The 17,609-nt window shown below is 32.1% G+C and overlaps 1 protein-coding gene across 1 annotated transcript; it reads left to right on the forward strand.

Annotated features, from left to right (window-relative positions):
* Nucleotides 1–9,075: 9,075 nt before the first annotated feature.
* On the forward strand, nt 9,076–13,715 carry LOC105170693 (uncharacterized). Its single transcript, XM_011091570.3, has 6 exons — nt 9,076–9,720; nt 10,560–10,748; nt 10,849–11,088; nt 11,531–11,748; nt 11,964–12,218; nt 13,051–13,715. Exons 1-6 carry the CDS (start codon nt 9,333–9,335, stop codon nt 13,336–13,338), a joined length of 1,578 nt encoding a protein of 525 aa, XP_011089872.1. The 5' UTR covers nt 9,076–9,332; the 3' UTR covers nt 13,339–13,715.
* The last annotated feature ends 3,894 nt before the right edge of the window (nt 13,716–17,609 follow it).

Consider the following 17,609-nt stretch of genomic DNA (forward strand, 5'->3'; position numbering starts at 1 on the left):
TCCTTCCTGCACCTTATGCCATGCCCAACCAGTTTGGACATAACGCGGTCATGCTGTTATACATATGCTGTTATACATGTCTTTGAACAGGTTAGGATCTACAGAGATTGGCCCAAGATTCAGAAACACCATGTTTGTCCAATTTTCTGATGTCAGATTCTTGATCAAAATGGCTCTCTGAAAATAAGTGCAAGATTAGGAGTATGTTACATGGACACAATCCACCACCTCCTAGATTAATCACTCTATTCTGAATTCTTTGGTTGCGACCAATGAGCATTTCTGGCACCTACTTTTCCCTCTACCAAGCAAGAAAACCCCCCTACAGCTGTTTTGTTTCTGTAAAGTGCATCTTTCAGAGTAGAACCTGTAGCACCAATGTCAATGGGTTATGATTGTGCTCATGCAGAGTCACTTCTCCTGTGGTGTGTGCATGCGTATTCTGGCGGATATTGGGAAGAAAGTGTGACTAATTACATACTATATAACGCTTGAAGAGTTGGAAGACAGGTTGAAATTTTTATTTCATTTAATATATGTACGTTGTGTGTATAATTTTTTTTCAAATAAAATAATTGATGTAATCTTTATACACAGAGTGTATATATTAAAATGAAATAGAAGATGAAACGTTACTTGAAATACAAAATAATTTAGGACCAAAAACCAAACAACATTATCTTGCTTGCTTCTGATTATTGTTCGGCAAATTTTCTTGAAATCTGCCTTTCCATTGTGTTCTCAAGTACAATAATAATTTCAAAGATGTAATATCATAAACAGGAATAATAATTTCTAGTAATATGTCCAGAGGTGATGTGCTTCACAAGGAGTTGGAGAATCAGACGGGCAGATGATGCTTACAGTCTTTTATATTTCATAATTGATGGTGAGTGGTGGAATGGCCCACTCCACAATTAGATGATTCCAACCACATGATGGGAATTAAGTCCACCACATGATTAGGGGGGCTTGAGAGAATCCTTGGCAACCTTTTCCTCTTTATAGTTTGATTCTACTTTTGAGAACTCTTGTAGTTTGGAAGTATTTGAAGAAGTGGTATACTAGTAAAAGTTCCGAGTATTTGAAAATTAATGTTATGTGTTTGTTTTGAGCGTGTGGTGGTGACGGTATATGGAAATAAGTTGGAGAAAGATGGGGTTTTCCTCAATAAATCTTAAGTTGGGGTGTCTAAAAATAAAATGGGTAAAATTGGCGTCCTTGAATTTTAATATAATTATGAAATATAGCATAAGTGTCTGAAAAATAATTTTATGATTGTTTCAGGTTTACTTTTGCTTCTTATTTTTTGGGAGTTGATTTACGTTTACTTAAACAGTGTTGAGAACTACCAATATTTTGATTGAAAATTTTGAGTTAATAACAACTAGTAGACAGAACACATATGATGTGTGTGTATAGTTTGATTTTTTATTATATTTATTTATTCAAATAAGAAAAAAGAAGATAAAATGAACAGCTTATTAAAGCTACTAAAATATTTTAACTTCAAATGTGTATCAATAGAACAATTGGTAAAATCAAGTTGTTAAAAAGAGGTGGTTTATTTCATGCAAAAATTGTTGTTAAAGGCCAAAACTAGTTATTTTAAGATGTCGCAGTTACACAATTCGTAACATTCTCATTCGTTTATGTTTGCTCAAGATCTATTTTACTAGAATAAGTTTTGTGAATTATAATTGTAGCATCCTCCATTGATACTACGACTAAATCTCCCTTGATATCATACTTAAACTAAATCCTATTTATATATACGTAATCCCAACATCATAAGAAGCAAAATCAACCCACAAGATTATATATATATTTATTTATTTATATGTGGGTGCACATATCAAACCCCACACAATGAAACTATTGTAATTAGTTCTTACGTCATCCACATTTCATCTTTATATCTTCTCAAAATATGACCTCTATTTTTACTCAAAAATAAGGAGAAAACTACATACTAGCCTATCTGATCGAAATGCACAACTTGGATCTAGTTCTCATGAGTAGACACAAAAAATTTACACCTGAAAAATATTAGCAGATGAATGAGCCTGCAACTCAGTAAGCAAATAACTGGCACTATCTATACATATACATCAAATGTCATCCAGATAAAACAAGATGAGCAACATACGTAAAGTATAATTAATTTAGTTTCAACACAAATGAACTTTATCTAATACGCAGTCAACTCATAACAAAACAATCAATTAAACTCATTATTTCCTTGTTTGTTTACCAGAACGTGATACAGTGCCTTTCTCCATCAACTCAACATCACCATTTATTACATAAGTGAATTCCCTTGATACGCCACACGGGCTCATTAATCTCACTCTGCATCATAACTTTTTTCATATCCCATTATAGCTCTTTTTTTTTCTTTTTTTTTTTACCACATAAGCTATTCAACAATTCAATGAGTATTCATATCACAGTTATATTCAATTTTCATTATTTTCTAGTTTCCACATATCACTATTCTTGTAACAGCTAGTACCATAAAACCATATATTAATCCATTTTCATTTACAAGCATTAACGACATACTATTCAATAAATATAATACTTCAATGTATTTTTTCTATGTATGATGGAATCAAAGTGATTCCTACTTCAATTGAAGCATCGGATCCCGTCTCATCTCAATTAAGAGGGGTCATGGAAAGAGCAGGTTCAAAATCATGATCAATTCCTTTTCCAAATCCTGTTGCAGCTGCACGAGCCCTTCCCCTATGCCACAAATGATCTATGAAAAAGAAGAATCCTAGAACAAAATGAGAGGTAGCTGACCAACTTCACTTTCACAACATAGTTATTCAAGTTAAATCATCCACCACCCATAAAACTTCGTATAAGTCAGTTTCATCACGAGTCACAGATATATATAAAACTAATACCACAAAGAAAGGAAATATATTATTTAATTGATACTTGTTACACTTATTATAGTTTAATAAGTATTCGTATAATTAAAAACAAAATTAATTCCTTAAAATAATTAATTAAATATACTTATAATTTAATATTGTAAAAATTGAACGCATAGATCGAGTGTGCAAATAGTGTTAATTCTGCCTTGTTGATCTCTAGCTCAGAGAACATGGGATATAAGTAATTCTTTTTAATTTCGTTTTTGATTTATCCTTATATATATATATATATATATATATATGTGTGTGTGTGTGTGTGTGTGTGATTTGTGGCCCTAATTTTTCTCGACTTTTCCATCCTTGAAACCTAAATCAATCTCCCATCACACACGTTCATGGATAGAAAATAAAAATTGGAAATGTTAAATATGAAATTTAAATATATGTGGCATATAAATCTCATGCTTCTGTGGAAAATTTCGAATTAAATTTTCTAATTCAGAATTCGAGATCATATGAATAATACCTGTGTAATATATACATGCAGATGTTAAAAAAATGAGTTGTTTATTTTATTTGAACAAAATTTATACATATTACGTGTGTTAAATAAAATAAAAGATATTATGAATTTTGTTATAAAAAATCCAATCTATGAAATTTTGGGTTTAATTTGAATACTTTTCTTTTCATTTGCTTCTTGGGTAAAAAATGTAGAAAATAAATGTTAGATAACGAAATTTTAGTCTTGATTATATTGGGTTAGATTTGAACCAATTAAATGACAAGTATAATATATTTGTTTGGTATTTAATTAAAAAGTGTGACCAATCACATGATAAGTGTATTACACTTATTATATAATTGATTCGATTCGATTAAATTCTTACATGAATAATTTTTTTTCGAACAATAAACATATCTTAACTTAAAGTCAAATTTTGGATTTTGTTTCTCTTTTAGTCGATTGATCAAATATGTGAATATTGATTCACTACCACAAATATAATATTAATGACAGTTCTAAAATTATCATTAAAAATATATTTTAAGTGACAATAATTGTAATATGGTGAAAGTATAATTATTTGTAAGAAGAATCATGCACTAAATTATTATTATTATAGATAATTAATGATATATTTTTAATAATAAATATATTTTATACTATATTTATATCACTAATTATTTATAGCAATAATTTTATGTACATTTTAATTTTGTCGCTAATTATTCCTAGCAACAATGTTTACTTAAATTTACATTGTAAAAATCACTATAGTCGCAAAATAAAAATTCATTTCATCACATTGATACATATAATTAGTGATAATTTAATATCATCATATACCTTTTTTATTGTTAATATTCTCTTTTTTGCAGTGATTACCAACAAAGTAATAATATATATTTTACCCTAAGAGAAAAATGTTGAAAACAACTAAATGGATATCTATCTATTCAATTCACATTTACATCTTACCTTAAAGCTTGAACTTCTATTTTTTTTAAATAAAAACGAATAATATATTGAATACTAATTAACAATGAATTAGTAATTATAAATCAATAATATACTATAATCCCATGTTAATAAGCAAATTTATATGATGTGATTTGTGATAAGATTGGTGTCCCATTACGTGAGATATTATTGACTGTTTTGATTCTGCATGAGCTCACGATTTTGTTTTAAAAATGCGTCTGGTTAGGAAGAGGAGGTCTTGGGGCTTATAAGCCACTCAAGTTCCTTATCTGCAACCAATATGGTACGTGCGCTTGCCTGCATCATCAGCCACAGACGAGGGGCTTCAGATGTACATATGGCCACGTTCCTGCAGATGGCGCAAAATGATGTGGCCTGTGATTTGATCGGTGTCGCATTGTACGAGATATTATTCGTTTTGATTATATATTAACCTCACAGTTTTATCCTAAAAATGTGCCTCACTACGGAGAGGAGACCTTGTAACTTATAAATTGTTCAAACATTTTGTTTGTAATCAATATGAGATGCTCGTCTATGTAATCATAAAAATTGATAAATATTTACACTTTTGATGGAATTAAAAAGCTCAAAAGTCATGGACAACCCAAAATTTTCTTGGCTGAATTGGACTTTGTGAATTGAAGTACAGAAAAACACAAGGTAATGATCTCATTGTGACAGGACACGGTCAAGCACCTCAATATTGACACCAAGGCCAATTTTTTGTCTACCAAATTTAGGCTATTTATTAAGTGCGACCAGTTAAACTAATCATATTCGGTTGTTAAATGTTATTAATTAAATTACCCTCAATCATAATTATTGTTATAAAAGTTACTTTATCTTCAAATTTTTCTATTAATAATATTCTAAATTAATACAAAATTTAAAAATAATAAAAATATTTAAGAAATTAGTTCGGATCCGTTTCAAATTTTATTCTATACTCTTTCAAATAACTAAATAAGTATAGGGAAAATTGAGATGTGTGCATCGAATGTATTCTGATAACTATTTATTATTGTGCATGAGCCATTAATGTCATTGGAATTTTTATTAGGTTCATATTGTTAATTTCAAATACATTAGTTGATGTTATTGTATTTTAATTTTTTTTCGGGTAGAGGGAACATATTATAAATTGTAAGGTAAAAGGTTTCTAGATTATTTCTTAATTTATTATGACACGTCGCTGAAATTCTTAAATTTTTAATGAAAAAAGGAAAAAAAAGGGGGGGAGGGGGGAGGGGGGGAAGGGACAAATACATTTCTGAAGCTACCATGCCAAAAGTATATTGGAGATTCATTTATTTGAATTGTTGATAGTATATACTGCCACAAGATCCTCTACTATTATCTACCATAAATACAAATAGATATATCTTAGTATTATGTAATATTATTAGTTTAAAAAACTATGTATAATATATTTCGCAATATAAAATTTTAATAACTAAATTAGAATGCAAAATATTGTTTTATTTGTAACTCAATCCTTTTTAATTGTATTTTGATGTTCAGAGTCAAGTATTATTTATGTTTTTCTTTTTTATAACACTTATTTTGAAACCTACGACTAATGTAAAATACGCAAAGTGGGTATAGTACGCATGACTCAGAACTATGAAAATATTCCAATTGAATGAATAAAAGATTAACTCAAAAGCACCATTACCAGATAAAAAGTATTTTAATAATAAAACTATTGCATATATATGATCTCTTCCTCTTATTATTGTGTATATATATATATATATATATTAAAATACGGATGTTGATGTCTATTGAATTTTCAACACCATAAGATATATAGATGTGTCAAGTTGTAGATCTTGATATAACGATGAATAAATCTATAAAAAGAACACGTCAACGCTTTGATATTTAAATTAGTAATAATTTTAGATGCAATTAATAAAATATTAGTATAGAAGAATATTTGGAAAAGTCTCAAGAATGCTTAACCTTAACTTTTTAGCTACTTGACCCCTTTCTATAGGAGAGTGGTAGAGGAGTTAGGGGTTAGCTGGTGAGGCTCCCACCTCTCCCTAGTGATATGTACAAAGCTCCCCAAAATGGGAAGTGCCCTTAATTAGCAAGGTCAATTTAGGAGGGAGTAGGTGCTTATTCATTTGGATAGGTGTTACACAGAAAATATTTTTTTTATACAATACTTATGTTTTGTAAGATTTGATGTATTTACGATTAATTAGTCAATTTTCCTTGATCATTCAACTTGTGTTTGATCATTTTAGTGAGTTAATTTAGCAAACCAAGCACTCATGCATAAACTTAGAACACAATGATTATAAGCAAATTCTAACCTTCCATTATTTCCCATAGATCAATATAGGAAACCTCACTTGGGCTTACACACATCAAGAAAAATTGCAACTTAGAGCATAAACATATTAAAAAGACAACAAATAATTTTCTCAATGGACATCCTCCATTGCTAGGAACTTTAATATAGTGATAACAAGTGTTAATAGTTTCTAGTCAATCAAGATTGAATAACAACAGTTGTCTTGGGTAAGGACAACCATAATAGTTGTCCAAATAAATGTTTTTCCAATCGTTTGTGAATGACCGTCGATCCTGTCTCCACCGTGCCTGTTTGCCTGTCTTGTACATGTGCACATTGTTTGCCCTGCATGCTCGTGCTTGCCATCTGTGGGCTAATTTCCCATACGACATGCCAAGCCTAACCATAATGTCAGCATCATGCACCACCATCTGGTTTCCATCACATATGTCCAACAATGTGCTATGGGTAAGCCAATCAGCCTGTGTCATGGCACCAACATAACACATTTGTACAAGTGACACAATACGAGGGGATCGTCTGCACACTGGCATGCAGACTTGTCGTTTCAAGCTACTAAGGGCCTAACAATATGTAACTACCCACTTTCTCCATTTTTCTTGAATGAGTATCGATCTATTGATTTGTACTTTTGGCGTCACGCTGGGTCGAGTTGGATTTTGCGTCAATCTTTTAAAGCCCAATGAAATTATTTAACTCATTCAATGCATAATCAATGGACCAAAGATTCGTAAAACACCTAACAAGCAAAATAAAATCTCCAACTCAGTTGAAACGTTGAAGAGCCCAAGGCAACACGAGCTCATTTGCAACTTATCGGTGATCCAACCAACTCAGCTAACACGTCAACAACACTTTTCACCTTATTAGATGACTTATCAACCTAAGAGCATATCAATAGGGATAATCGGTACTTAGGATAAGGCCAAGCTCGCCCCAAGAGAATTTTTAATAAAGTTATTTTAGGAAAAAAAAATTTAATAAACCTAAAATATTCCAAGTGATTACTCATACTTTTACAATAATAAATAATAAATCTAATTTAGATATATTGTTATGTCTAAATAGATACAGGTTTAATTGTTTAGATTTGTAAAAATGATATCATCAACAATTATTTTGTACATGATTAATATTTAATAAACAATAAGTATAAATTATTATTAATATACAGAATCACTAATTTCTATTTTATCATAAATGTTAATAAAATATTACACAAAATTTTTAAAAATGTACTTATACTTTGCTACACAAAAAATGCAACAACATAATTGCTGTAATGAACAACATTATTGCCATATTATTGACACATTCATTGATTAGAATTGTTACAAATATTATTGCAGTAACTTCTTCTCAACTCCATTACCGTTACAAAATGAAATAATGACTACTTTTCGTATATTAATATTACAAAACAACAATATTAGATTCTAGAAATAATATTTTGATAATGGTAAGTACAAAAGGATTGGATTCTAAAGTACATTATTCATAATCCCAAAGAGAAGAATATGTTAATTTTTTCGGAGATTATCATAAAAGTTATTTTTTTTTTAAAAAAAAAAAGAACTTTTTTAATTGAAGAGTGGAGAAGTTGGTGTTTTGGTCTGTCATTTTCCTTTTCAACTTTAATTTACTATGTGTCTAATATTAATGTTTTTTTTCCTCTTCATTCTGAATTTCTTAATAGTTTTCTTTTAAAAATATTTATGTTTATTTCAGTTTTATTATCTTATTCTCTTTTATGCTTTCCTTTTATTTATATTTCATAAATTAGATTCACTTTGCTTTATTTATATAAATGAACTGATATTTAATCATTTTAATTTTTTAAATATTTTTGCAAACACACCGTCTAATACCTAGTTTGCAATTTATGTGCTTAATTCCTCGTTTTTATATTTATGCATTATGTAAATGTTACGAAAATACCCTTATCCTTCTTTAATTAAATATATTTCAAAAGGTTATAAATGTAATTTTTTTATGTTATTATAATAAAATAGTATTGTGTTAATAATTTTTTCACAAATATATATATATATATATATTATTTTGAAAAAAGAAAAAAACTGTACACGCATTGTGTATACTGTATAATGGGCTGCATAAAAGATTATAAAAGAAGACCGGGAATGGCCGTTACTACCCGTCCACGACCAGAACACGGCGGGGCCCGCCACGATGCAACCACCTCTGTCGGCTCCTGAGACCCCCACCCCCACTCCACGCTACTCCTGCTGACGTGGCCTTTGTTCCGCGCCCACCACCTTGTCTCTCTCACCTACCGCCCCTAGATTCCTGAAAATTGCAGTTCGGCCCCCACCTCCAAAAAGCCACCCGTATCCATTAATGGCAAACAGGAACAACTCATGCAAATACTCACAAGTCACAACCAACCCATTATTTCAAAAAACAAATACCAACACAATAATTACTGTATTATAATCTTGTACACCGCATTTCTATATCCACTCCACAGCGTCTTTGCCTATCCTTTTCGTTTACATATGTAGCAAAAGAATACTTATATTCATGTATATGTATAAATATTTGGAGAGAAAAGCTTGGGATTGACGCCATTGTAGATTTTGGGTTTCAGCCCACTTGTTAAATCTTGTTGATGTCTGAGGTCAACGAGTCAGCTGCCTGGAAGGGGGAGTTTGCGGGTCTTCTCGATGAGGACGTTGGGAAAGTCAATGGGTACAGTTACAGTTACTCCGCCGCGGATGGAGGAACTCCGGTGGCGGGGGAGGGTGGGGATTGGAGGTTTCAGGTGGCGGAGTTTGCCAAGGGGGCGGCGGAGATGAGTGTGGAGTTTGGGAAGGGAGTGAGGGATGTCGTGAAGCAGAGTGTATTGAGGGAGGATTCGGTAATTGTGAGGAAGTTTAAGGGCCCTTGCCTGAAGATTATGGGAAAATTGAGATTCTTGAATGAGTATCTGCCGGAGGATCGCGATCCGGTCCATTCTTGGACCGTGATTGCCTGTGTCTGGGTTGTTGCTCTTGCAGGTGATTCTTTTGTAGTTCTTTTTCCCTTTCTTTCTCTCCTGTTTCTGTGATGGTTGTTTGATGTGATATTGAAGTTCGAAGAAGAATGGTAAGAAAAGAACTGTAGTGAATGTGAAACTGAGAATCATCTTTCAACTGTTTTGCCAATAATTTTAAGATTCAGGCTTTTGTTTGGCTTTAACAAGGTAATATACTTCGGATGAGTGAACCATTTGGGAGGAATTGTTCTGAATTATATTACTGCTGCTTTTCGTCTTTAAAGATTTCGCTGCAGTGCCCTGTATATTCCAGATAAATATTATACATCTAGCCATAACACAGTCTTGGTTTCGAATGTATTTCAATCAATCACCTGAATTTAGCAGTGTATCTCTCTGCTGAGATACTTAGGAAAACCCTTTGGAAGTTTTCTTGAAATGCTTTGACTTTTTCGATTTTCAAAGTTGATCACTCACTCTCAATGTGTTGGTTATTTCCATAAGTTGACCTGTGAAAACTTGTCCATAAGGAATACCAGTTGATCAGTGGTGTTGTCTGGTTATACTCATGGGGATTGTTCTCATTGAGTAAGTAAAGCATCCGTTTTAGTAGTTTTAGCAGATCAGAGATAAATTAGTTTTTGAGCATGAAGAGATCTTTTTTTTTTGTTCCAATCTGTGCGTCCTTTGTTCTTTATAATTTTCGTCATTTATGATTATTTGAAAGATAAAAAACTAGAGCATTTGGATTATAGTTGGTTTCACATTAGCAATTTGATGAAGAAGATGATTTCTCTGTGTTATATTATCGTTCCTGTTTCCCCAGCCAATTCCCACTGACTGGGCAATTAAATTGTGCAGCTTTAATTGTAAATATTACTGAAACTACAACTCCGTTGGTTAAAAAGATGAAGGTCCATCCTGCTAGTGCTAGCCTTATATTGCTTCCAGATGGAAGACGCTTAGCTTATCAAGAGCAAGGTGTTCCAGCTGACCAAGCGAGATATTCAATGATCGTCCCCCATTCATTTCTTTCATCCCGGCTTGCAGGTATGCTGTTTAAGCACTTCATCTTATCAAACAAACTGAGATATTGGTTCGTGAAAAGCTCATAAAGCTAAAATCTGGACTCTGCCAATTCTGAAACTAGGGATTCCTGGCCTCAAGGGTTCCTTACTGCAACAGTTTGGAGTTCGATTGGTGACATATGATCTACCTGGATTTGGGGAAAGTGATCCTCATCCAGATAGAGACCTTGAGACTTCGGCTCTGGATATGTTACACTTGTCATATTCTGTGAATATTACCGACAAGTTCTGGGTAGTGGGATATTCTGATGGAAGCAAGCATGCTTGGGCTGCGGTTCGTTACATTCCTGATAGGCTTGCGGGTAAGTTCTCATTACTTCTTTTGAACCAGTCACCAGTGTTATTTTGTCCAAGAAACTTTAATAACCTTAATATTAGCATATATGGAGCACATAAGTGAATGAAACTTGTGGAGAAGTAAATAGACATGCTCGTTATGTTTGTGTGCTGAAGTATTAGTATGACATTGGAGTTCTTTGCCAGAGCTCCCTATCTACTTTAACTGCAGGAAGTCCAGCTGATGGGATTGTTAACATCACTCTGGTTATTTTACTTTTTGCCCGGATTTAAAAAAATCACTAAACATGTGTAGTCTGGCTGGCTTGAGTATATGTCCATCACTTGCTTAACTTTTGCACTAACTCTTACGGAAGAATTTCTGATGGTACTTGTGACTGTGTCTATCAGCAGTTTGCAAAGAAACATCTTCCTCCTGCTTATCCTGTTCTGGATCATTCTTTTCAGGTGCTATAATGATTGCTCCAATGATTAATCCATATGAACCGAAATTGACCAAAGAAGAGAGACGAAGAATCTGGGGAACGTGGACAGTAAAGAAAAAACTGATGTACTTTTTAGCTCGGAAATTTCCTGTATTACTTCCATACTTTTATCGAGGAACATTCCTTTCTGGAAACCATGGCCAGATTAATACATGGCATTACCTCTCACTCGGAAAGAGGGTGAGTCATCTCAACTGAAAACCATGACTTTGCAATTCTAAGTTGAACTCCTGCTTAGGCTGTAACGGCTGTCTGCAAACTACAAAGAACGAAGCATAGATAAAATTTGAAGGGTCATTCTCTACATAAGTTTATTTTATCTGCCAATGTTGTTTCAGCAGAAAGAATATTGATCATGACTCTGAAAATTTCTCACTGAACACTGAATTGTATAGGACAGGGCTCTGGTAAAGGACAGAGTTTTCGAGGACTTCTGGCAGAGGGATGTCGAAGAATCAGTTCGACAGGGAAATGCAAAGCCATTTGTTGAGGAAGCTGCTTTGCAGGTCTCAAATTGGGGTTTCGGCATTGGAGACCTCAAAGTACAGAACAAGCATAACGGTAAAGGCATTCTTGCATTGCTTAAATCAATGTACAGTCCTTCAGAGAAAAGGATGAGTGGATTTCTCGGCCCGATACACATATGGCAGGTTAGTGAATTGTCTGGTAGCCTTCCTATCTTCTCTTCAGTCCTCATTTCTAAATTTCCAGTGTTGGAAGAATACCACAGTTATGCAGTTTAAAAGTTAGCCACAATTATCTTAAATGTGAAGACTTTTAGGGGCAAATATACTTTAATTTGATTACACGGTATAAAATAGTTTCTATTAAAGTTAATTTCATTTAGATCCCACTCTGGTTAGATTACTGACTATACCGCTTGCTGCCCTTTTGAAATTACAAAAACTCACCAAGTTCAGCGAGGTTTGCAACACCTAAAAATGAGTGTCTGCCAGTTTTTTGCCAAAAATAAATTGAAAAGATTGTTTTTTATTTATAATTTCTATTTTTTGAATAGTTTAAACTAAGCTGATTTAAAGTTAAAATATATAAACAGGTTTCTACCAACTTTTTGCGGTTTATTGGCATAATTCCAAATACCAAACTATTTTCCCAAAGTTTCCAACTACATTTTTTTCTATTTTTTTCCACTTTTCACTTTTGTTTTTAAGCACTCACTACTTTCTCTTTAACGTAATTCCAACAATTACTGGAAACACTCTCTTAGAACATTTGCACAACACCCCCATTCCATTTGAACATGTCGTAATGTATAGAAAAATTGATCGGATGTTAATGTTAAAGTATAGGAGTGTAATTAATTTTTGTTTAATGGGTGTTTGCAATACTTTACTTTAAGTGCTTATCATTTTTTTGGTGAAATCAGTTGAGAAGAGTACTCTTGGTACACAATGTGTGCTTTTGAACTGCTTATATTGAGCTCATTTTTTCTTCCGCTTCTCCATTTTTCATGTCAAATAGGGAGCTGAGGATACAGTGGTCCCTCCAGCAATGAGCGACTTTGTGCATCGAGTTCTACCAGATGTCATGCTGCATAAGCTTCCATATGAGGGCCATTTCACCTACTTCTACTTCTGCAATGAATGCCATCGTCAGATGTTCAGCATTGTTTATGGAGATCCTCAAGGCCCTCTTCTCCCAAAAGAGGATCAAACTCCGGTTGAAGACGACGAAGGAGAAGCAGAAAACAATGAAGTAATTTTCAGTGATACAGCAGTAGACAAAGAAAACGTCTCTACTTTAGCCTGAGAACATGATCTGAGTTCCAGAAACCATAAATTGCATAGGAGTCAGAGCAAAGTTATAATTGTCTTCTGTGTCGTAGTTTTCTGGTTAGTAGTAGAGGCATGCTAAAGACCAGTATACGGTATCATACTAATAGGCATTCACAGGAGAAAGTATGTTAAAGCAGCATCATATTCACTGAAATGAGAATTTTTGTTACACGGAAAAGTCTTACCTAAATGATCGTTTCACATCGACAGTGAGAATCATGTTTCATTAGTACTGGCATCCATCTTGTATAGACAACGCATGATTCTCGTTGTTTGATGTGAAATCCTGTTTAAGTAAGTGTCACCTCATTGTAAAGACTTAAAGCAATGATACGAAAGAAATTGCAGGGACATGACGTCTAAGGGAGTATCAAGCAATTAGTTACAATATCTAGCAAAATTTGTGTGCGGTCGACAGACTTTGAATTGATATGCAGAGAGGATGCTGTTCGAGCCAAAAAAGGTTTGCTGCTTCGTTGATCTCCCTACTGAAGCTCCATGTCTGAACCTAATCAAGATCATCCGATTGTAGTGAAAGAGATGCACAAACATGCTTAATGAGGGTTGTTTTGCTTGTGCATGATAGAGAATTATAGTAACACCAGGAGATCTCATTATGGACTTTGGAGATGACGTAAAGATTTGAAACAAAACCTATGGAGGAAAGCTCTATATTGCGCTTAAGAGACGATTCTAGAGAGATCTAACTTACAATCGAGTCATGACCAAACCTATGCAAATCTTGGGGCTTGAAGATCCCAAATGCGCAACTTGTCCAGAAGAAAATGGAATTGAGGCCGTCCAATTGCCTCTGTGACGATGTCCACCAACTGCAACTTGGATGGCACATGGCGCATGGTGATTTTACCTTCTTGTAATGTGTTATCGGCAAAGTGGCAGTAAATCTCAATGTATTTTGTTCGCTTCTGAAACATGGGATTTGCAACAATGTGCAAGGCCGCTTGGTTGTGACAATACAATATGGTTGGTTCAGCATAGGTGACTCTGATTGTTGCAAGAAAAGACTAGAATCATGTGAATTCATTGGTCGTGAAGGCCATAGACCCATATTCAACTTCAGTAGAGGACTGCGATCCCTGCCTTTTTTTCTTCCATAAAGAGATATACGCAGTCTGCATGCTTTTCTTGTGGTTGACGACCTAAAATTGGGTGGAAATTTCATATAAACTTCCACTTCCAAGAAAAGCATTATGAGCATCCATTTGGTGCAAGTGCCAACCCTTGACCGCCATTGTCGCAAGAAAGCACCTCTACCGGGTAAAGGTCGCATAAAAATTGGTTCTTTCCACCCGCCCCTGAATCCTTTTGCGACCAATCTTGCTTTGTACCTTTCTTTCCATGCAATTTCATTGTGGTGAATCGGCAACATGCAGTTCAACCTCTTTGCCGTGTATACTACATAATCGCACAACTAATCTAGAGTTGTTTGCAGCTCGATCGTTGTCTCATTCGCTCAGTAACTTTTATGCCATTATATGATTGAGAATTATAATACTTAATCCAAAATGTATACACAAAATGAGAATATATATTCCACTATTCCTATGTATGGGCATTATATGTAAATCATACGCATTTTTAAAAACTTTTTAGGAAATTTGTAATTTTACATTTCTAAAAGGGTTTAAGTGTAGTTACCCTTTTAAATTATAAATATAGAACTTTATATTCCAAAAAGAAAAAAGAAAAGAAAAGAGACCAAATAACTAGAAACCAAAGGGCTGCATCTTATTACAGACTACCCCTGGTGCGCGTCCATAAGTAATTTTTTATAATTTATAAATAAAAATAAAATATATATATCAATTCATTATATTTTTTGTTGTATTATTGACACAACAAAAAATTTAACGTGCTGGTATCACAAATCTCTATTTATAAATAAAAGAGTAAATTACAATGACTTCCTTTAAGATTTTTCATAATTATGAATACTCTCTCGTTGTTTGAAATTTACAAATACCCTCATGATATTTGATAAAATTAATAATTATGGACAAATACCATCATGTACTTAAAAAAAATAAAAACTTACAAAAAAAATCAAACGGGATGGATGAAAAAATTTTAATAATTATAAAAAAACTATCCACTTAATCCATAAAAAAATAAAAAATTTTAAAAAATAAATAAAATTATAATTTTTAATAAATATGGGCATTTTGGTGTATTCACCACAAAAATGGATGAAAACCTAATGGATTGGGCTAATTGTTAGACGGCCGTTAAAATTAGGAGGGTATTAGTAATATTTTCAATAATGAGGGGATATTTATAATTATGTTATATCGCATGGGCGGTTTATATAATTTATCATAAATAAAAAGTATTTTTTTATATATATTAGTATGGATGCGGACAATAAAGAAATAGGATTGATATTCTCAATTGTTATCAAAAGTCATGAGACGCACAACTGAAATTACAAGGTTGTCTTTTCTCTAATTTGCCTCTTTTTATGAAATATGTTATGGAACTTTCGAAACTTACAATTCCTCCGGCAGTGGACGTTCAATAACGTCGTATATATATATATATGAGATTTAACACTATACAATAATACTTATCCACCTTTAATTAATTAATCTTATTATAAATCAAGTTTTCAAATTTTTAATATATATATATATTAATTTCCTTGATGGTATTTATTAACCTTTTTTAAATCAAATTTACTGTTATGTGCTTCGGCATAAAATAATATTAATAATAAACTATCTAATCGTGATAATTTAAAATTGTTATTTTGAATATATATCAAGTAGAATATTTTTCTGATCTTGTCGCAATATAATTATTAATGAAAAATATTGTATTTATAGTTATTATAAAGGGATAGTTTCATTTTTTGTACTCAAAGTATACTTCTTTTTCAGTTTAATACCCCAGGTTTTCAAGTCTCAACTTGGAATCTAAAGTTTTTAATTTTCCTCCGCATGAATATCTTTTGTTATGTAAACGTTAAAACTAATGGTCAACTCAATTCTGGAAAAAAAAATTAGGCAGGATCTTGTCTATATAAAGGGCATGTTTGGCTGCTATTTTATTCAATGCACAAAAAAAATCCTATTTTGATTTTAATTTTATAATTAAAGACAATAATGAAAAATATATATATTTAACCCAATTTCTATAAAAAAAAAAAAAGACTAATTCAAATCGTTATGAAAATACCAATTCAAATATTTCCTCCCAATTCAAATCATTATGAAAATTGGATTAAATATGTATTTTTTTTAAAATTATTATCCTCAATTATGAAATTGAAATCAAAATGAATCAAATAGAATTTTTTTGTGTGTTGAATAAAATAAAAGTCAAACATGTTCTTACATAAAGAAATTATTCTCTAATTTTTCCTCCAAAATTGGGTAAAGGGGTATTCAGGCGAATGACAACTAAAAACTTTGAGTAGCAAGTTTGATGACTTGGAAACTTGAGATATTAAAATTAATATATATATATATATATATATATATATATTGAGTATAAAAACTAAAATTATTCCTTATTATAAATAACCGGTGACAACAATTGTTTATTGTCACTCAATGTTATTATGTCTCACTAATTATTTATAAGTACCAATTTATAATACTTATAATTAATGACAATATAAAATTAAATTTTGAACTTTTTTTTCTCTTTTTTAGTGATTTCTTTGAAAAAAAAAATAATTACTTATTCTTAAGCTTCTAATTCAACTAAATTATTTAACGTTAATTTTTACCTCAATCAATCAGATCATATAGTTATTTTGCTATTTGATGTGTGACTAGAAATGGGATAACTCACGACTAATTTTTTTTAAAGTTAATCATAATTATAAATATTTTTTATTATTTAAAAAATAATAAATAAATTTTTAAAATTATTGATTATTGACAAATATTTTTATAATAATTTATAAAAAATATTCATAATTTTTTAAATAATAAGAAAGTCATTATAATTACAATAAAATTCAGAAGGATCGGCTGCAATTTTTCCGCTAAAATAAGAAAAGTAAAAATATGAAAAAGTAAAGAGCACTGCAACGTAGAAAGAAATCCGTAGGAAATAGCTTGTCTTAAGGTGAGACCGATTACTTGTAATTTACACCACACATCTCCCCCTCAACTGAACTGTCTTTACCAGAAACCGCCAGCAATGCCAACATTTCATGCATGACGGACACCTGTTTCCCCTCTTCTGCTCTACATATACACCTCGACCCTCCACTCT

This window comes from Sesamum indicum, linkage group LG9 (assembly GCF_026168435.1).
Source record: "Sesamum indicum cultivar Baizhima isolate 11 linkage group LG9, ASM2616843v1, whole genome shotgun sequence".
NCBI lineage: Eukaryota > Viridiplantae > Streptophyta > Magnoliopsida > Lamiales > Pedaliaceae > Sesamum > Sesamum indicum.

Excerpts from the sequence above, each read along its gene's own strand:
- LOC105170693 (XM_011091570.3), top strand. The coding sequence starts at position 9,333 with ATGTCTGAGGTCAACGAGTCAGCTGCCTGGAAGGGGGAGTTTGCGGGT. Across the intron at positions 11,089-11,530 it reads CATTCCTGATAGGCTTGCGG|GTGCTATAATGATTGCTCCA; the intron begins GTAAGTTCTCAT and ends CATTCTTTTCAG. Across the intron at positions 12,219-13,050 it reads GCCCGATACACATATGGCAG|GGAGCTGAGGATACAGTGGT; the intron begins GTTAGTGAATTG and ends CATGTCAAATAG.